This window comes from Ascaphus truei, chromosome 18 (assembly GCF_040206685.1).
Source record: "Ascaphus truei isolate aAscTru1 chromosome 18, aAscTru1.hap1, whole genome shotgun sequence".
Lineage (NCBI taxonomy): Eukaryota > Metazoa > Chordata > Amphibia > Anura > Ascaphidae > Ascaphus > Ascaphus truei.
The window spans coordinates 9,698,805-9,718,319 of NC_134500.1; the positions used below are offsets into that span (position 1 = coordinate 9,698,805).

Genomic DNA, 19,515 nt, shown 5'->3' on the forward strand with positions numbered 1-19,515 from the left:
TCACCCCCTCCTAATAAACCAAGCTGAGAGATTTAGGATACATTTCCTCGGTCATAACAGAAAAATGGTTACTAAAAGGAAATTGTTTTTAAGTAAAATTGTTTTAAGAAAAAAAGTGTTTTTAAGATTTTAAATTAAAAAACAAAAGTGTCATGAAGAGCCACCCTTTTCTATTACCCCCTCTGCCCTTCCCTGCCATCCGAGTCACCATGGGGCAGCTCAGGTGTCGGAATGGTGTCCCACCTCAACCTGTCTGACAGGTTACAAAGTGTTTGGGGTAACAAACAGAAACCAAGGAGGGACGAGACAGAGGTAGCGGGAGAGCGGGAGGAGGAGGGGAGACAGAGAGAGCGAGAGGAGGAACAGGGAAGACCTGAGACAGGGAAGGAAGGAAAAGTTGGTGACAGGGAAAGAAAGAGAGTGTCCGTTACTGAGCGAAGCGAGAAGAGAGAGAGAATCAGAGGAGAGACCATCACGCAGCATTCACTGTACAGCCCAGGTAAGACTGTGTGACTGTGTGTGTGTGTGTGCGTATGTCTTTATTTATATAGCACCATTAATGTACATAGCGCTTCCCAGAAGTAATACACGGGACATAATTATATAAATAACAAATAAAGGGAAGAAGACATAAAAGTAACATTTGGGAAAAGGATTCCCTGCTCCGAAGAGCTTACACTCTATGTGAGTTTGAGTGTGTGTGTGTGTGTGTGTGTATATGTATGTGAGGTTGAATGTTTGTGTGTATGTGAAGTTGAATGTGTGTGTGATGTGCATATATATTGTGAGATTGTATGTGAGTGTGTGTATGTGCGTGTGTGTAGGTATGTGAGGGTGTATGTGCATGCATGTGTGTATGTGTGTGATGTGAATGTGTGTCCGTATATATTTGTGAGATTGTATGTGCATGTGTGTACGTATGTGAGGGTGTATGTGCGTGCATGCGTGCATGTGATGTGAGTGTGTTGTGCGTGCGTGTGTGTATGTGATGTGTGTTTGTGCGTATGTGAGGGTGTATGTGCGTGCGTGCGTGTGTGTATGTGATGCGAGTGTGTTGTGCGTGCGTGTGTGTATGTGATGTGAGTGTGTGTGCGTATGTGAGGGTGTATGTGCATGCATGTGTGTATGTGTGTGATGTGAGTGTGTATATATTTGTGAGATTGTATGTGCGTGTGTACGTATGTGAGGGTGTATGTGTGTGTGTGTATGTGATGTGAGTGTGCGTATGTGAGGGTGTATGTGCATGCATGTGTGTATGTGTGTGATGTGAGTGTGTATATATTTGTGAGATTGTATGTGCGTGTGTACGTATGTGAGGGTGTATGTGTGTGAGTGTGTATGTGAGGGTGTATGTGCGTGTGTGTGCAGCAGAAGTAGTAGTAGAGTGGCAGGGTGCTGAGGGAGAGCATGTGTCTGGGTGACAGTTCCTGTCACTGTGAGTGCTGAGACCTTTCTGCTGTGCAGGTGACAGGTCTGTCCCTCTGCCGGGCTCAGGCTGCTGCTCCTCCGGGCTCAGGCTGCTGCTCCTGAACACATAGTGACACCTGAAATTGCTGAGTCCCCTCACCCCTCCACTGAGCAGGTAAGCACCCAGCTCCTCCCCACCCCCCAGAAACAATGGCAAGTTTTCATGATTTCTGCGGTGATTCTTTGCTTGTGCTTCACCTTTCTCTGCGTGACTGCTTTAGTAGGTTGTTAGGGTGTGTACAACGGGCGGGTTTAATTAAAAGAGTTGAATGTTTTGCTAGGAACATGCACGACAGGTGAATGCGGAGATTATTCGGGTAGCGACACACACCGCGTCCGCGACACACACATCGCGTCCGCGGGATCATTTTGTCGCTATCAAATAGGTCTGGAATTATACTTTTTGGGCTGTGAATTTTCAGCCCTAATTTGCAGCCGAGGAGCTGTGATTACAAAGCATTTACCAACATACAGCTTAGAGTGTTAGCTCTTGGGGGTAGGAGTCTCATCCCTTTATCTGAGCCTCCCCATTCTCCCTGCTCCCACCCTTGAACTTGGGGGCCTGTGCAGGTGAAAGGCCGCGTGTGTCAGGGCTTCCCGCTCCCCGGATTACTCTGTAACTGACCCATCCCTTGCTGGTTACTCATTAACAACTGAAATATTTCCCCAGGTTTTAAATCTTCTCAGGACGTGACTTTAAATCACAAACAGTCTCACTGCCGGCCGGACATTAATATTACAGGGGGGGGGGGGGGGGCAGTCTGACTGTATTACTGCAACTCCAGGGGCCTCTGGCACAGCCGGCTGAACCCCGCATTGGCACAAAATGGGGTCGGGGGCTTCACAGCAGGTAGGATACGGGCAGCCTGGGGGAACAAGGGATCCTTATGTTAGTATGTAACCCTGACCCCCCACTTGCAGCATAACGCTGACCCCCACTCCACCCCACTTACACTGTAACGCTGACCTCCCCACTTACACTGTAATGCTGACCCCCACTCCCCCCACTTACACTGTAACGCTGACCTCCCACTTACACTGTAATGCTGACCCACACTCACAGCGTATTGCTGACCCCCACGTAATGCTGACCCTCACTCACAGAGTACCACTGACCGCTACTCACCACGTAACTCTGACCCCCACTTACACCGTAACGCTGACCCCCACTTACAGTGTAACGCTAACCCTCACTCACAGGGTAATACTGACCCACACTTACAGGTTATTGCTGACCTCCACTTACAGTGTAACGCTAACCCTCACTCACAGGGTAATACTGACCCACACTTACAAGTTATTGCTGACCTCCACTTACAGTGTGACGCTGACCCGCGGGAGTGAGGGGTCTCTACAATGTGCAGATGTAACCAGCTGTATCACACTTACTGATAACGCAGAATATTACATCATATCCCACAGAACGCGCAGAGTTAAATAACCCGGCTGCACACACACGAAGCCGGCACTTTACTCTCAGCCTGTGAAGTCACACGGCTCTGTACCCGGCACTTTACTCTCAGCCTGTGAGGTCACACGGCTCTGTACCTGGCACTTTACGCTCAGCCTGTGAGGTCACACGGCTCTGTACCTGGCACTTTACTCTCAGCCTGCGAAGTCACACGGCTCTGTACCTGGCACTTTACTCTCAGCCTGTGAGGTCACACGGCTCTGTACCTGGCACTTTACTCTCAGCCTGTGAAGTCACACGGCTCTGTACCTGGCACTTTACTCTCAGCCTGTGAGGTCACACGGCTCTGTACCTGGCACTTTACTCTCAGCCTGTGAAGTCACACGGCTCTGTACCCGGCACTTTACTCTCAGCCTGTGAGGTCACACGGCTCTGTACCCGGCACTTTACTCTCAGCCTGTGAGGTCACACGGCTCTGTACCCTGCACTTTACTCTCAGCCTGTGAGGTCACACGGCTCTGTACCTGGCACTTTACGCTCAGCCTGTGAGGTCACACGGCTCTGTACCTGGCACATTACGCTCAGCCTGTGAGGTCACACGGCTCTGTACCCGGCACTTTACGCTCAGCCTGTGAGGTCACACGGCTCTGTACCTGGCACTTTACTCTCAGCTTGTGAAGTCACACGGCTGTGTACCTGGCACTTTACTCTCAGCCTGTGAAGTCACACGGCTCTGTACCCGGCACTTTACTCTCAGCCTGTGAGGTCACACGGCTCTGTACCTGGCACTTTACTCTCAGCCTGTGAGGTCACACGGCTCTGTACCTGGCACTTTACTCTCAGCCTGTGAGGTCACACGGCTCTGTACCTGGCACTTTACTCTCAGCCTGTGAGGTCACACGGCTCTGTACCCTGCACTTTACTCTCAGCCTGTGAAGTCACACGGCTCTGTACCTGGCACTTTACTCTCAGCCTGTGAAGTCACACGGCTCTGTACCTGGCACTTTACTCTCAGCCTGTGAAGTCACACGGCTGTGTACCTGGCACTTTACTCTCAGCCTGTGAAGTCACACGGCTCTGTACCTGGCACTTTACTCTCAGCCTGTGAAGTCACACGGCTCTGTACCTGGCACTTTACGCTCAGCCTGTGAGGTCACACGGCTCTGTACCTGGCACTTTACTCTCAGCCTGTGAAGTCACACGGCTCTGTACCCGGCACTTTACTCTCAGCCTGTGAGGTCACACGGCTCTGTACCTGGCACTTTACTCTCAGCCTGTGAAGTCACACGGCTCTGTACCTGGCACTTTACTCTCAGCCTGTGAAGTCACACGGCTCTGTACCTGGCACGGGAAGGAGAAACATGACAAACAAAATAAACTTCTCACAGAGCGTGATGTGCCGTGTGCAATATGAAGTGCGGTGTGTGATGTGCAGTGTGTGATGTGCAGTGTGTGATGTGATGTGCGGTGTGTGATGTGATGTGATGTGCGGTGCGGTGTGTGATGTGATGTGCAGTGTGTGATGTGATGTGCAGTGTGTGATGTGATGTGCAGTGTGTGATGTGATGTGCAGTGTGTGATGTGATGTGCAGTGTGTGATGTGCGGTGCGTGATGTGATGTGCGGTGCGTGATGTGATGTGCGGTGCGTGATGTGATGTGCGGTGCGTGATGTGATGTGCAGTGTGTGATGTGATGTGCAGTGTGTGATGTGATGTGCAGTGTGTGATGTGATGTGCAGTGTGTGATGTGATGTGCAGTGTGTGATGTGATGTGCAGTGTGTGATGTGATGTGCAGTGTGTGATGTGATGTGCAGTGTGTGATGTGATGTGCAGTGTGTGATGTGATGTGCAGTGTGTGATGTGCGGTGCGTGATGTGATGTGCAGTGTGTGATGTGCAGTGTGTGATGTGATGTGCAGTGTGTGATGTGATGTGCAGTGTGTGATGTGATGTGCAGTGTGTGATGTGCGGTGCGTGATGTGATGTGCAGTGTGTGATGTGCAGTGTGTGATGTGATGTGCAGTGTGTGATGTGATGTGCAGTGTGTGATGTGATGTGCAGTGTGTGATGTGATGTGTGCGATGTGATGTTTTGTGTGTGATGATGTGGTGTTCGGTGTGCGTTGTGATGTTTTGTGTGTGATGGTGTGGTGTGCGGTGTGCGTTGTGCAATGTAATGTGCAGTGTGTGATATGTGTTGTGCGATGTGTGATGTGCGCTCTAACACCAACATGGTTTAAGCATGTGAGAATTTATCCAGCTCTGAGCTGGTTACACGTGAGCCCAACAGCTGTGATTACATGTGCTCCCCATGTCCCTGCAGCGGCCGAACGAGCTGGGGGAGGTCGTTAGGGGACCTCGCAAACTCAGAGCGGAGCATAGGAGTGTGAAGTCCGACGCCCAACCCAGGACCATGCTAAGCTGGAAGTTACCCCGATTACTGACCGTCCAGCAAGTGCCCAGAGTGAGTGCCACAGGAGGCTGGGACAGCGGGGCCACACGCTGACCCTCACTGTCCCTTAATACTAATAATACCCTCATATTGACCATACAAAGTGTCTGTTTTCTCCAGGTGTTCCATGAAGACAGCATCATCTGTGGCTATCGCTCTCCGCGGAGTTCGGCCACTGCCTGCGTCCTGAGCCTCTTCCAAATGACCAATGAGACCCTCAACATCTGGACACATTTCATACCTACCTGGTGAGAGGCGGCTCCTGGTACCCAGAAGGACCTTCCCTGGTTCAGCCACAGGGGTCACTGACCCATCACCCACCTCCCTACCCTCAACGCATCATATTACCCATCCTACACCACACCTTATATTCTACCCTGCACCATCACACCACACCCCCACACTATATACCCCCTCACCACACTATATACCCCCTGACACCATTATATACCCCCTCACCCCATTACATTATGTACCCCCTCACAACATTATATACCCATACCTACGGTACATATGTCTGCACAGGTCCAGTAACTGTCCTCCCCCCACCCGCGTCTGTGTGACGCTCTCGCTTCTGTGTTAGTGACAGTCACTTGCTCTCTCTAACTTTACACCTCACTCCCCTTTCATCTCTTCCTTTCTATTATCATCTTTCTCATGACCAAGTAACCCCCCCCCCCCCCCCCCACTGCCGGCCACAGCTATACTCAACCAACTAACATAACGATAATCCGGCCTTTCTGGGCCTAGTAACCTTACAACTCAGCGGCACCAGTCCGCATGGTCACCTGGATCCTGGCACCCTATCTATACCCTCCTAAATACCCTTCTGACCGAGCCCTTCCAGCAAGGCCGCCCCGCACGGCTGACATACCCCACCCACAACACTTAAACTGCACCAAGAGGCTCCTCTCCCCACCGCTCCACGGCACAAGGGGGCTCTATCCCCACCACTCTATGCCACGTGGTCTCTTCTTCCCGCAGCTCCATGCCACGTGGGCTCCTCTCCCAGCCATCCATGCCACGTGGGCTCCTCTCCCAGCCATCCATGCCACGTGGGCTGCTCTATACGCCCTTCTATGCCACTTGGGCTGCTCTCCATGCCGCTCTATGCCAGATGTGGCCCTCTCCCAGCAACTCCATAACACATGGAGCCCTCCCTCCGCAGCTCCATGCCACGTGGGCTCCTCTCCTGCCGCTCCATGCCACGTGGGCTCCTCTCCCCAAAGCTCCATGTCACGTGGGCTCCTCTCCCCGCCGCTCCATGCCACGTGGGCTCCTCTCCCCACAGCTCCATGCCACGTGGGCTCCTCTCCTGCCGCTCCATGCCACGTGGGCTCCTCTCCCTGTCACTCCATGCCATATGGGACTCACTCCCCTCCGCTCCATGCCACGTGGTCTCCTCTCCCCGCTGCTCCATGCCACGTGGGCTCCTCTCCCCGACGCTCCATGCCATGTGGGCTCCTCTCCCCGCCGCTCCATGCCACGTGGGCTCCTCTCCTGCCGCTCCATGCCACGTGGGCTCCTCTCCCTGTCACTCCATGCCATATGGGACTCACTCCCCTCCGCTCCATGCCACGTGGTCTCCTCTCCCCGCCGCTCCATGCCACGTGGGCTCCTCTCCCCGCCGCTCCATGCCACGTGGGCTCCTCTCCCCGCTGCTCCATGCCCCGTAGGGCTCCTCTCCCCGCCGCTCCATGCCACGTGGGCTCCTCTCCCCGACGCTCCATGCCACGTGGGCTCCTCTCCCCGCCGCTCCATGCCACGTGGGCTCCTCTCCCCGCCGCTCCATGCCACGTGGGCTCCTCTCCCCGATGCTGCATGCGGGGAGTGGGGGTTTCTCCAATTTCAAGACCCACCTAACTCTCCCTCTTCCTCCCCTTTCTTTCTGGACCCGCAGCTGGTGAGCTCCTAGCGGGAGGGAACGTTCCCCTGGTCATGCGTCCTCCCCCCTCTCTGCAGGTACTTCCTATGGATGCTGCTGACCATCCTGCACTCTGCCGGCTCCTGGAATGACCCCATCTTGTGGCCCCTCTTAGTCTTCCTGCTTTCCTGCTGCATTTACCCTCTGATGTCCAGCTGTGCCCACACCTTCAACATCATGTCTGCCAAGGCCCGGCACATCTGCTTCTTCCTGGACTATGGAGCGGTCAGTCTCTACAGTCTGGGTATGTGACCCGACCCCCCCCCCTCCCCTCCCTATTCATACAACAGGGCTGGGGGCACGAACCAATCACAATGCAGCATCCAGCAAAGCTCTCGAGCACTTTCATATAGAGAGCACTGTGATTGGCTCATGATGTTGCCATGGAGACACTGACTCCACCTCCTCACTCAGCACTTAGATTATTCCATTCACCCACAACTTGGGGGGGAGCACATTACAGGCTCTGCACTCAGACACACATTTTCCTGTAAATTCATTTTTAAGCTGATATCCTCAAGGGCCACCAACAGGCTAGGTTTTAAGGAAATCCCTGCTTCAGCACAGGTGGCTCAATCAGTGGATCAGTCTCAGTGTTAGTATATCTCTGCGTGTTATTATATCTTTCTGTGTGTTATTATATCTCAGCGTGTTGTTATATCGCTCTGTGTTATTATATCTCTCTGCATGTTATTATATCTCTCTGCGTGTTATTATATCTCTCTGCGTGTTATTATATCTCTCTGCGTGTTATTATATCTCTCTGCATGTTATTATATCTCTCTGCGTGCTATTATATCACTCTGCGTGTTATTATATCTCTCTGCGTGTTATTATATCTCTCTGCGTGTTATTATATCTCTCTGCGTGCTATTATATCTCTCTGCGTGTTATTATATCTCTCTGCGTGCTATTATATCACTCTGCGTGTTATTATATCTCTGCGCGTTATTGTATCTCTCTGCGCGTTATTGTATCTCTCTGCGCATTATTGTATCTCTCTGCGCGTTATTGTATCGCTCTGCATGTTATTATATCTCTCTGCGCGTTATTGTATCTCTCTGCATATTATTGTATCGCTCTGCATTTTATTGTATCGCTCTGCTCGTTATTGTATCTATGCGTGTTATATCTCTCTGCGCGTTATCGTATCTCTCTGCGCGTTATTGTATCGCTCTGCAAGTTATTGTATCGCTCTGCGAGTTATTGTATGCCTCTGCGAGTTATTGTATCTCTCTGCGCGTTATTGTATCGCTCTGCAAGTTATTGTATCGCTCTGCGAGTTATTGTATCGCTCTGCGAGTTATTGTATCGCTCTGCGAGTTATTGTATCGCTCTGCGAGTTATTGTATCTCTCTGCGCGTTATTGTATCGCTCTGCAAGTTATTGTATCGCTCTGCGAGTTATTGTATCTCTCTGCGCGTTATTGTATCGCTCTGCGCGTTATTGTATCACTCTGCGTGTTATTGTATCTCTGCGTGTTATATCTCTCTGCGCGTTATTGTATCTCTCTGCGCGTTATTGTATCGCTCTGCGCGTTATTGTATCTCTGCGCTTATTGTATCTCTCTGCGCGTTATTGTATCTCTCTGCGCGTTATTGTATCACTCTGCGCTTTATTGTATCTCTCTGCGTGTTACATATCTCTGCGCGTTATTGTATCTCTCTGCGCGTTAATGTATCTCTCTGCGCGTTACTGTATCTCTCTGCGTGTTATTGTATCTCTCTGCGCGTTATTGTATCTCTCTGCGCGTTATTGTATCTCTCTGCGTGTTATTGTATCGCTCTGCGTGTTATATCTCTCTGCATGTTATTATATCTCTCTGCGCATTATTGTATCTCTCTGCATGTTATTGTATCGCTCTGCATGTTATTATACTCTGCGTGTTATTGTATCGCTCTGCGTGTTATTGTATCGCTCTGCATGTTATTATATAGGAGTTTGGTATATCCTGCCGGTAGTTTTTACTTTGCACGCTGCCTGTGTGCTGTGTGACATTACTCAGTACTGCCCCCGTCTGCTTGCTCAGTATAAGCTCTTCCCCTCCGGGCCGCGCTTTCCCTCCACGTACCCGATGTTCTGGTTTGTTTCGCAGGGTCGGCCGTTGCTTACTCTGCGTACGTTTTCCCGGATCGGTGGGTCAACGGCACCTTCCACCGCTACTACGTGGCCTGCGCTGTGCTCAACACCGTCATGTGTACCGCGGTGTCCTGCTACTCCAGGTAGGGAGTGGAGTTACAGCATGTGTTCAGGGGACAGAGGGACACAGCAGTGACACAGTGACACAGTGACACAGGGTACGTAGCATATGCAGAAATAAGCGACAAATCCACAGAGATTCAGCGGGATAGAGAAGATACGGAGCTCAAGTTAAACAGAAATCACTGGTTTAATTTTAACCTCTGTCCTGCAGAGCTTATTATCTAAATATTGCAAACATTACAGTGCTAGTTATATACAGGCCGGAAATACAATCGTGCCACATTATTATACGGCATTTATTCAACAGGTTTCTGTATGTAACCCCTCTTATCTCCCTGTATGTGTCAGGGCCTGAGTCCATCCTCCCTTGGGCCTCGTCCAGGGTTGAAACCAGCGCGCTGGCGCTCCAGCGCTGCGCCCTGCTCGGCCGTGCGATTCCTGACCGTCTAGGTGCGCGCGCGTCTGGGGGCGCGGCCACGACATCACAGAGCTGGTTCGCCCTCATTGGGCAAACCGCTCACGTGACGCTCTTGCGAGCAGCAAAATCAATTTTTGCTTGCTCGGCAAGCGGCTGAGCGCCGAGCAGGCGCGCCCGCCCACGCAGGCCACGTGCATTGTCGCAACGTGTCCAGCGTGAGCGCCCGCTCAGCGCCATCCTGGACGAGGCCTAAGTACTCTATAATCAGACCCAGCGGACGAGATAGATAGATACACACACTTTTAGAGAGAAACCCTCCCACCCTCACACATGACATATATTATACACAGCAAGTGAGGGCGCTACGCTGCCGCCATTGATCATCTCAGTGTCTAATGTAGCAACCACATAGGCCAATGTTAATGCCGGCACGGTGTTGGAGCTCTTATCTTAGGATGGTGGATAGTCCAGCTCAGGCCTGTTAGGGGTGGTATATCTGCGAGGTAGGTGATACCCAGGTCTGCAGGAACAGGTCTCCCGGCTGTCTGTTATCCAGTGGCGTCTTAACAGCTCAGCAAGTATCTGGATCTCTCTTGCTCTGGGCTCTTCTCCTTTCTCTGTGTGTAGAAGAGAATGAGTTCCCGCTGCTGTCTCTCACGTTCTCTCGCCTTGGCTAGCAGTCTCATACAAGTCTCCTCTTTGACCGTTGTGAATGTCGGGCTGTCTCTCTGTGAGGCGTCTCAGACTGGCACTCCCTACTTCTGTGCGTATGTCTCAGAAATGGCAGTTGGACTTCCCCTGTGTCTCTCAAACTGGCAGTTTGTTTCAACATTCGTTTTTTTGTTATCCAATCCCGTATCTCCTGTCGTGTGTTGCCAGGCAGATCAGTGACAGTGTCTCTTATTCCAGATTGCACCATGGGATAGGCAGGCTTGTCACCTTCTCCTGAAGGCCAACCCGGGGGGAAAATTAAAAAAAAATTCCATTACGTTTTGCGGCGGCATCTCCCGGCATCCTGCTGCAACCCCCCTGTCCCCTCAACTGCATGCGTTGCTATGGCAATGGGACGCTACGCGACGCCGCGTAGCGCCATGATGTCACGTAGCCATGTTCACTGCAGTTGGAGAGGGAATTGCAGAAGAATACCGGAGAATGCCAGAGACGCCGCCGCCGCCACACCCCGTGCAATGTGGTGCATACTTTATAGAATGATGACTGCATTCCCAGACTGCTCCTGTGTACCGTTACTCGGATGAATACAGCCTATGCTGTGATTAGGATGTAAGTTGATCTTGGCTTCAGAGCTGACACTCGGTAATAAATCTCTCTCCCTGCAGGTTCCCGGAGAGGACATCCCCCAGGCTCAGCAAGATCATGCGAATAGCGGCCTTTGCGTATCCCTACCTGTTCGATAGCATTCCCTTATTTTACAGGGTACAGTCCAGAGCTCAAAATATTGGGGGGGAAGCTTGTGTCAAATATCGTATACCCTTTGGGGTCACTTAAGCCATTCAATGTCAGGAGGCCTGCAACATAATGCAGAGCAATATATATATATATATATATATATATATATATATATATATATATATATATATATATATATATATGTGTATGCAGAGCAATGTATATATGTGTAAGCAGAGCAATGTATGTGTGTGTATGCAGAGCAATATATATATATATATATATATATATATATATATGTGTATGCAGAGCAATGTATATATGTGTAAGCAGAGCAATGTATGTGTGTGTATGCAGAGCAATATATATATATATATATATATATATATATATATGTATGCAGAGCAATGTATATATGTGTATGCAGAGCAATGTATGTATGTGTGTGAAGATCAATGTATGTATATACAGAGCAATGTATATATGTGTATGCAGAGCAATGTGTGTGCATATGCAGAGCAATGTATGTGTATGCAGAGCAATGTATATATGTGTATGCAGAGCAATATATGTATTCAGCCCCTATTGATCTGCATGTTATAGAAATATATCACTCTGCGCGTTATATATATATATATATATATATATATAGTTAAGTTATGGTGAGTAAAAAAAGTGACAAAAACCCTCCACAGGAAAGCAAATATGCAAATATAGCTGTATGGTCATCTGCATGTCTTAGGCAGGTCTGCAACCCCACCTTTCCCCATTATCACCCAGCATACAGCACTTCCACTGCAGCAAGGGATTCTGGGAAATGACATGCAAATGAGCATCCTTGCTGCAGTGGAAGTGCTGTATGCTGGGTGATAATGGGGAAAGGTGGGGTTGCAGACCTGCCTAAGACATGCAGATGACCATACAGCTATATTTGCATATTTGCTTTCCTGTGGAGGGTTTTTGTCACTTTTTTTACTCACCATAACTTAACTCAGTATTATGGTTTAGCCTATCCCATAAGCCTCTCTTGCATTCCCAGTAAAATCAACCCCACACTGATGAGACCCATCAAGGTCGAAACAGCTGTCTGTGGGTGGTTTTCTGGGTATGCACCTTAACCCTGGCTGTGCTCAAAGCTGTGACCATGCAGCAAGCTTAAGCCTATAGGGAACCATGTTAAAAATGGTTATTGAGGCAAAAAGTGACACTGTGTGCTCATTTGCATGTCATTTCCCAGAATCCCTTGCTGCAGTGGAAGTGCTGTATGCTGGGTGATAATGGGGAAAGGTGGGGTTGCAGACCTGCCTAAGACATGCAGATGACCATACAGCTATATTTGCATATATATATATATATATATATAAATAATATATATATAATATAAAGCGCAGAGTGATATATATCTATAACGCACAGAGCGATATATCACTCTGCATATTATAGAGATATATCCCTCTGCGCGTTATAGAGATATATCCCTCTGCGCGTTATAGAGATATATCGCTCTGCGTGTTATGGATATATATTGCTCTGCACATTATATATATCGCTCTGCGCGTTATAGAGATCTATCAGTCTGTATATAATATATAACAATATGTTTTGGTATATGCAGCTCTTCCTGTGCTCCGGTGATGGCTGCACGCAGAATGCCGCCTTCCCCATGCACCTCCAGCACACCGTGCTCGCCTTCCTCACCGCTTTCCTCTTTGCCACGCACCTCCCGGAGAGGCTGGCCCCAGGGCGCTTTGATTATGTTGGTGAGTGACACAGTCTGCATGCTGAACGGCACCTCCCTAATTATAAGGGCGACTCCCTGAAACTAGCTCTTCAAGTTCCCCACACCCCCATCCGCTCACTTCCATCTGCAGGGGAAGGACTCCTAAACGTTCCCAGAATACCCGTGACTTCCTTTAGCGCCCGAGCTTCTAGCCGCGCTGCTCCCACTCTCTGGAACACTCTGCCTCGTACGGCCCGAGAGGCCCCTCTCTGGGAATCTATAACAGGCTCAAGACCGACCTGCTTACCCGGGCATTTAATTACTGACCCACAACCTGTCCGGCATTTAATAGCCACAGCACCGCCCCACACTGCATTGTATCTTTCCCTGTGTTTGGTCTCTTTTATAACCTTAAATGTTTTCTTCTTTTTTCCTTTCTGTAACTGTGAAGCGTTGAGTCCCACTGGGAGAAAAGCGCTATATCAATAAAGTTATTATTATAAAATAAAAACCTGTCGTCCCAATACAGTCCGTGAAAGGTCCATCCTTAATCTCCCTGAAAGAAGCCTCCACATGGTGGTCAGAGGCCCGCTCTGTGTAACGCGCTCCGAGCTCCAGAGAGTAACTGATAAACAGCACAGCAATGCGGGACTGTTCCCAGGGAGCTGTATACACAAGCAGGGAGTTATACATACACGCAGGGAGCTGTATACACAAGCAGGGAGTTATACATACACGCAGGGAGCTGTATACACAAGCAGGGAGTTATACATACACGCAGGGAGCTGTATATACAAGCAGGGAGTTATACATACACGCAGGGAGCTGTATACACAAGCAGAGAGTTATATATACACGCAGGGAGCTGTATACACAAGCAGGGAGTTATACCTACACGCAGGGAGCTGTATATACAAGCAGGGAGTTATACATACACGGAGGGAGCTGTATATACAAGCAGAGAGATATACATACACGCAGGGAGCTGTATACACAAGCAGAGCGTTATACATACACGCAGGGAACTGTATATACAAGCAGGAAGTTATACATACACACAGGGAGCTATATATATATATATACACACACACACACACACACACACACAGGGAACTGTATACACAAGCAGGGAGCTATACCTACACGCAGGGAGTTGTATACACAAGCAGGGAGTAAAGCATTAAAGCAGGGATCCCCCAAAAACTGAAACATTTAAACATTTACCTGAAGCAGGGGTTATCCTGGTTCCCCTGCCTCTAGGGGGCGCTCTGGTTCCCAGGATAAAGGGATTTGAATGTCTTGTACAACCATGTCTGCGGGGTCACCTACAGTATATAAAGCCACAACATCAGTTTGGCCGCAGGCCTGACCCCGTGGCCATCTTATGTCCAGCTGGCAGATATTTTTGCTGGGATTGCAGGGGACTCCAAGCAGCATGGTTTGCTGGAAACACAAGGAGAATGGCTGCCACGCAGAGCTTACAATCTAAAGGTGCGATGAGAGGAGCAGTGTGTGACTCGTGGTTTCCTGTCCCCAGGCCACAGTCACCAGCTGTTCCACGTGTGCGCAGTCCTGGGCACGCACTTCCAGATGGAGGGGCTCCTCATGGACATGACTCTACGCCGGGGGGGGCTGCCGGAAGCGCCTTCTTTCTCCAGCTCGCTGGGAGCTTGGAGTGTGGGGGTGACCCTCAGCCTGCTGGTCATCGCTGGCTTCTCCTGGGCTTTGTACTGGGAGCCATCGACAGAGAGGAAGCCCAGGGACATGTGACCAGGTCAGTGTGTCAGGGTCAAGGGCGGGGGAGCAGTGTGGGGTCAGTACGTGAGGAGGTGCTGGGGGGGTTAGTGCGTGAGGAGGTGCTGGGGGGGTCAGTGCGTGAGGAGGTGCTGGGGGGGTTAATGCGTGAGGAGGTGCTGGGGGGGTTAGTGCGTGAGGAGGTGCTGGGGGGGTCAGTGCGTGAGGAGGTGCTGGGGGGGTCAGTGTGTGAGGAGGTGCTGGGGGGCAGTGCGTGAGGAGGTGCTGGGGGGGTCAGTACGTGAGGAGGTGCTGGGGGGGTTAGTGCGTGAGGAGGTGCTGGGGGGGTCAGTGCGTGAGGAGGTGCTGGGGGGGTCAGTGCGTGAGGAGGTGCTGGGGGGGTCAGTGCGTGAGGAGGTGCTGGGGGGGTCAGTGCGTGAGGAGGTGCTGGGGGTCAGTGCATGAGGAGGTGCTGGGGGTCAGTACGTGAGGAGGTGCTGGGGGGGCAGTACGTGAGGAGGTGCTGGGGGGGTCAGTACGTGAGGAGGTGCTGGGGGGGTCAGTACGTGAGGAGGTGCTGGGGGGGTCAGTACGTGAGGAGGTGCTGGGGGGGGTCAGTACGTGAGGAGGTGCTGGGGGGGTCAGTGCGTGAGGAGGTGCTGGGGGGGTCAGTGCGTGAGGAGGTGCTGGGGGTCAGTACGTGAGGAGGTGCTGGGGGGGCAGTACGTGAGGAGGTGCTGGGGGGGTCAGTGCGTGAGGAGGTGCTGGGGGGGTCAGTGCGTGAGGAGGTGCTGGGGGGGGGGCAGTACGTGAGGAGGTGCTGGGGGGGTCAGTGCGTGAGGAGGTGCTGGGGGGGTCAGTGCGTGAGGAGGTGCTGGGGGCCAGTACGTGAGGAGGTGCTGGGGGGCAGTGCGTGAGGAGGTGCTGGGGGCCAGTACGTGAGGAGGTGCTGGGGGGGCAGTGCGTGAGGAGGTGCTGGGGGCCAGTACGTGAGGAGGTGCTGGGGGGGGCAGTACGTGAGGAGGTGCTGGGGAGGTCAGTACGTGAGGAGGTGCTGGGGGTCAATACGTGAGGAGGTGCTGGGGGGGTCAGTGCGTGAGGAGGTGCTGGGGGGGCAGTGCGTGAGGAGGTGCTGGGGGGGTCAGTACGTGAGGAGGTGCTGGGGGTCAGTACGTGAGGAGGTGCTGGGGGGGTCAGTGTGTGAGGAGGTGCTGGGGGGGTCAGTGTGTGAGGAGGTGCTGGGGGGGGTCAGTACGTGAGGAGGTGCTGGGGGGGGTCAGTACGTGAGGAGGTGCTGGGGGGGTCAGTACGTGAGGAGGTGCTGGGGGGGTCAGTACGTGAGGAGGTGCTGGGGGTCAGTACGTGAGGAGGTGCTGGGGGTCAATACGTGAGGAGGTGCTGGGGGGGTCAGTGCGTGAGGAGGTGCTGGGGGGGTCAGTACGTGAGGAGGTGCTGGGGGGGTCAGTACGTGAGGAGGTGCTGGGGGGGTCAGTGCATGAGGATTTGCTGGGGGTCAGTGCATGAGGAGGTGCTGGGGTCAGTACGTGAGGAGGTGCTGGGGGGGCAGTACGTGAGGAGGTGCTGGGGGGGTCAGTACGTGAGGAGGTGCTGGGGGGGTCAGTACGTGAGGAGGTGCTGGGGGGGTCAGTACGTGAGGAGGTGCTGGGGGGGGTCAGTGCGTGAGGAGGTGCTGGGGGTCAGTACGTGAGGAGGTGCTGGGGGGGCAGTACGTGAGGAGGTGCTGGGGGGGTCAGTGCGTGAGGAGGTGCTGGGGGGGGCAGTACGTGAGGAGGTGCTGGGGGGGGGGTCAGTGCGTGAGGAGGTGCTGGGGGGGTCAGTACGTGAGGAGGTGCTGGGGGGTCAGTGCATGAGGAGGTGCTGGGGGGGTCAGTACGTGAGGAGGTGCTGGGGGGGTTAGTGCGTGAGGAGGTGCTGGGGGGGGTTAGTGCGTGAGGAGGTGCTGGGGGGGTCAGTGCGTGAGGAGGAGCTGGGGGGTCAGTGCGTGAGGAGGTGCTGGGGGTCAGTGCATGAGGAGGTGCTGGGGGTCAGTACGTGAGGAGGTGCTGGGGGGGCAGTACGTGAGGAGGTGCTGGGGGGGTCAGTACGTGAGGAGGTGCTGGGGGGGTCAGTACGTGAGGAGGTGCTGGGGGGGTCAGTACGTGAGGAGGTGCTGGGGGGGGTCAGTACGTGAGGAGGTGCTGGGGGGGTCAGTGCGTGAGGAGGTGCTGGGGGTCAGTACGTGAGGAGGTGCTGGGGGGGCAGTACGTGAGGAGGTGCTGGGGGGGTCAGTGCGTGAGGAGGTGCTGGGGGGGGGGCAATACGTGAGGAGGTGCTGGGGGGGGTCAGTGCGTGAGGAGGTGCTGGGGGGGTCAGTGCGTGAGGAGGTGCTGGGGGCCAGTACATGAGGAGGTGCTGGGGGGGCAGTGCGTGAGGAGGTGCTGGGGGCCAGTACGTGAGGAGGTGCTGGGGGGGCAGTGCGTGAGGAGGTGCTGGGGGCCAGTACGTGAGGAGGTGCTGGGGGGGGGCAGTACGTGAGGAGGTGCTGGGGAGGTCAGTACGTGAGGAGGTGCTGGGGGTCAATACGTGAGGAGGTGCTGGGGGGTCAGTGCGTGAGGAGGTGCTGGGGGGGCAGTGCGTGAGGAGGTGCTGGGGGGGCAGTGCGTGAGGAGGTGCTGGGGGGGTCAGTACGTGAGGAGGTGCTGGGGGTCAGTACGTGAGGAGGTGCTGGGGGGGTCAGTGTGTGAGGAGGTGCTGGGGGGGTCAGTGTGTGAGGAGGTGCTGGGGGGGGTCAGTACGTGAGGAGGTGGGGGGGGTCAGTACGTGAGGAGGTGCTGGGGGGGTCAGTACGTGAGGAGGTGCTGGGGGGGTCAGTACGTGAGGAGGTGCTGGGGGGTCAGTACGTGAGGAGGTGCTGGGGGTCAATACGTGAGGAGGTGCTGGGGGGGTCAGTGCGTGAGGAGGTGCTGGGGGGCAGTGCGTGAGGAGGTGCTGGGGGGGTCAGTACGTGAGGAGGTGCTGGGGGGGTCAGTACGTGAGGAGGTGCTGGGGGGGTCAGTGCATGAGGAGGTGCTGGGGGTCAGTGCGTGAGGAGGTGCTGGGGGTCAGTACGTGAGGAGGTGCTGGGGGGGTCAGTACGTGAGGAGGTGCTGGGGGATCAGTACGTGAGGAGGTGCTGGGGGGGTCAGTACGTGAGGAGGTGCTGGGGGGGTCAGTACGTGAGGAGGTGCTGGGGGGGGTCAGTGCGTGAGGAGGTGCTGGGGGTCAGTACGTGAGGAGGTGCTGGGGGGGCAGTACATGAGGAGGTGCTGGGGGGTCAGTGCGTGAGGAGGTGCTGGGGGGGGCAGTACGTGAGGAGGGCTGGGGGGGGGTCAGTGCGTGAGGAGGTGCTGGGGGGGTCAGTGCGTGAGGAGGTGCTGGGGGCCAGTACGTGAGGAGGTGCTGGGGGGGTCAGTACGTGAGGAGGTGCTGGGGGTCAATACGTGAGGAGGTGCTGGGGGGGTCAGTGCGTGAGTAGGTGCTGGCGGGGGCAGTGCGTGAGGAGGTGCTGGGGGGGGGCAGTACGTGAGGAGGTGCTGGCGGGGGCAGTGCGTGAGGAGGTGCTGGGGGGGCAGTACGTGAGGAGGTGCTGGGGGTCAATACGTGAGGAGGTGCTGGGGGGGTCAGTACGTGTGGAGGTGCTGGGGGGGGTCAGTGTTTGAGGAGGTGCTGTGGGTCAATGCTTGAAGGTCAAAGTGTGATGAGGTGCTGGGGGTCAGTGCGTGAGGAGGTGCTGGGGGTCAGTGCGTGAGGAGGTGCTGGGGGGGGCAGTGTTTGAGGAGGTGCTGGGGGGGTCTGTACGTGAGGAGGTGCTGGGGGGGTCAGTACGTGAGGAGGTGCTGGGGGGCTCAGTACGTGAGGAGGTGCTGGGGGGGCAGTGTTTGAGGAGGTGCTGGGGGGGTCAGTACGTGAGGAGGTGCTGGGGGGGTCAGTATGTGAGGAGATGCTGGGGGGGCAGTGCGTGAGGAGGTGCTGGGGGGGGGGGCAGTGTTTGAGGAGGTGCTGGGGGGGCAGTGTTTGAGGAGGTGCTGGGGGGGTCCGTACGTGAGGAGGTGCTGGGGGGGCAGTGTTTGAGGAGGTGCTGGGGCGGTCAGTACGTGAGGAGGTGCTGGGGGGGCAGTGTTTGAGGAGGTGCTGGGGGGGTCAGTACGTGAGGAGGTGCTGGGGGGGCAGTGCGTGAGGAGGTGCTGGGGGGGTCAGTACGTGAGTAGGTGCTGGGGGGGCAGTGCGTGAGTAGGTGCTGGGGGGTCAGTGCGTGAGGAGGTCCTTGGGGGGTCAGTACGTGAGGAGGTGCTGGGGGGCAGTATGTGAGGAGGTGCTGGGGGGGTCAGTGCGTGAGGAGGTGCTGGGGGGGCAGTACGTGAGGAGGTGCTGGGGGGGCAGTACGTGAGGAGGTGCTGGGGGGGCAGTACGTGAGGAGGTGCTGGGGGGGTCAGTACGTGAGGAGGTGCTGCGGGGCAGTGTGTGAGGAGGTGCTGGGGGGGGCAGTGCGTGGGGGGTCAGTACGTGAGGAGGTGCTGGGGGGCAGTGCGTGAGGAGGTGTTGGGGGGCAGTATGTGTTGGGGGGGCAGTGTGTGTTGGGGGGGCAGTGTGTGTTGGGGGGGCAGTGTGTGTTGGGGGGCAGTGTGTGTTGGAGGGGCAGTGTGTGTTGGGGGGCAGTGCGTGAGGAGGTGCTGGGGGGGGGCAGTACGTGAGGAGGTGCTGGGGGGGCAGTGTTTGAGGAGGTGCTGGGGGGGTCAGTACGT

General features: G+C 54.2%; 1 protein-coding gene across 3 annotated transcripts; it reads left to right on the plus strand.

The window, feature by feature from the left end:
• The first annotated feature begins 206 nt into the window (after positions 1-206).
• PAQR5 (progestin and adipoQ receptor family member 5) lies at positions 207-14,775 on the plus strand. 3 transcript variants are annotated; one of them, XM_075575445.1, is made up of 8 exons: positions 207-499; positions 5,201-5,341; positions 5,450-5,577; positions 7,292-7,497; positions 9,349-9,475; positions 11,211-11,307; positions 12,896-13,040; positions 14,538-14,775. In XM_075575445.1, the coding sequence occupies exons 2-8, from the start codon at positions 5,291-5,293 to the stop codon at positions 14,768-14,770; spliced, it is 987 nt and encodes a 328-aa protein (XP_075431560.1). In that variant the 5' UTR covers positions 207-499; positions 5,201-5,290; the 3' UTR covers positions 14,771-14,775. The 3 variants fall into 3 exon arrangements, with proteins under 3 accessions (XP_075431560.1, XP_075431561.1, XP_075431559.1); XM_075575446.1 differs by lacking the exon at positions 207-499 and adding an exon at positions 1,447-1,582; XM_075575444.1 differs by lacking the exon at positions 207-499 and adding an exon at positions 2,181-2,317.
• Positions 14,776-19,515: the final 4,740 nt, after the last annotated feature.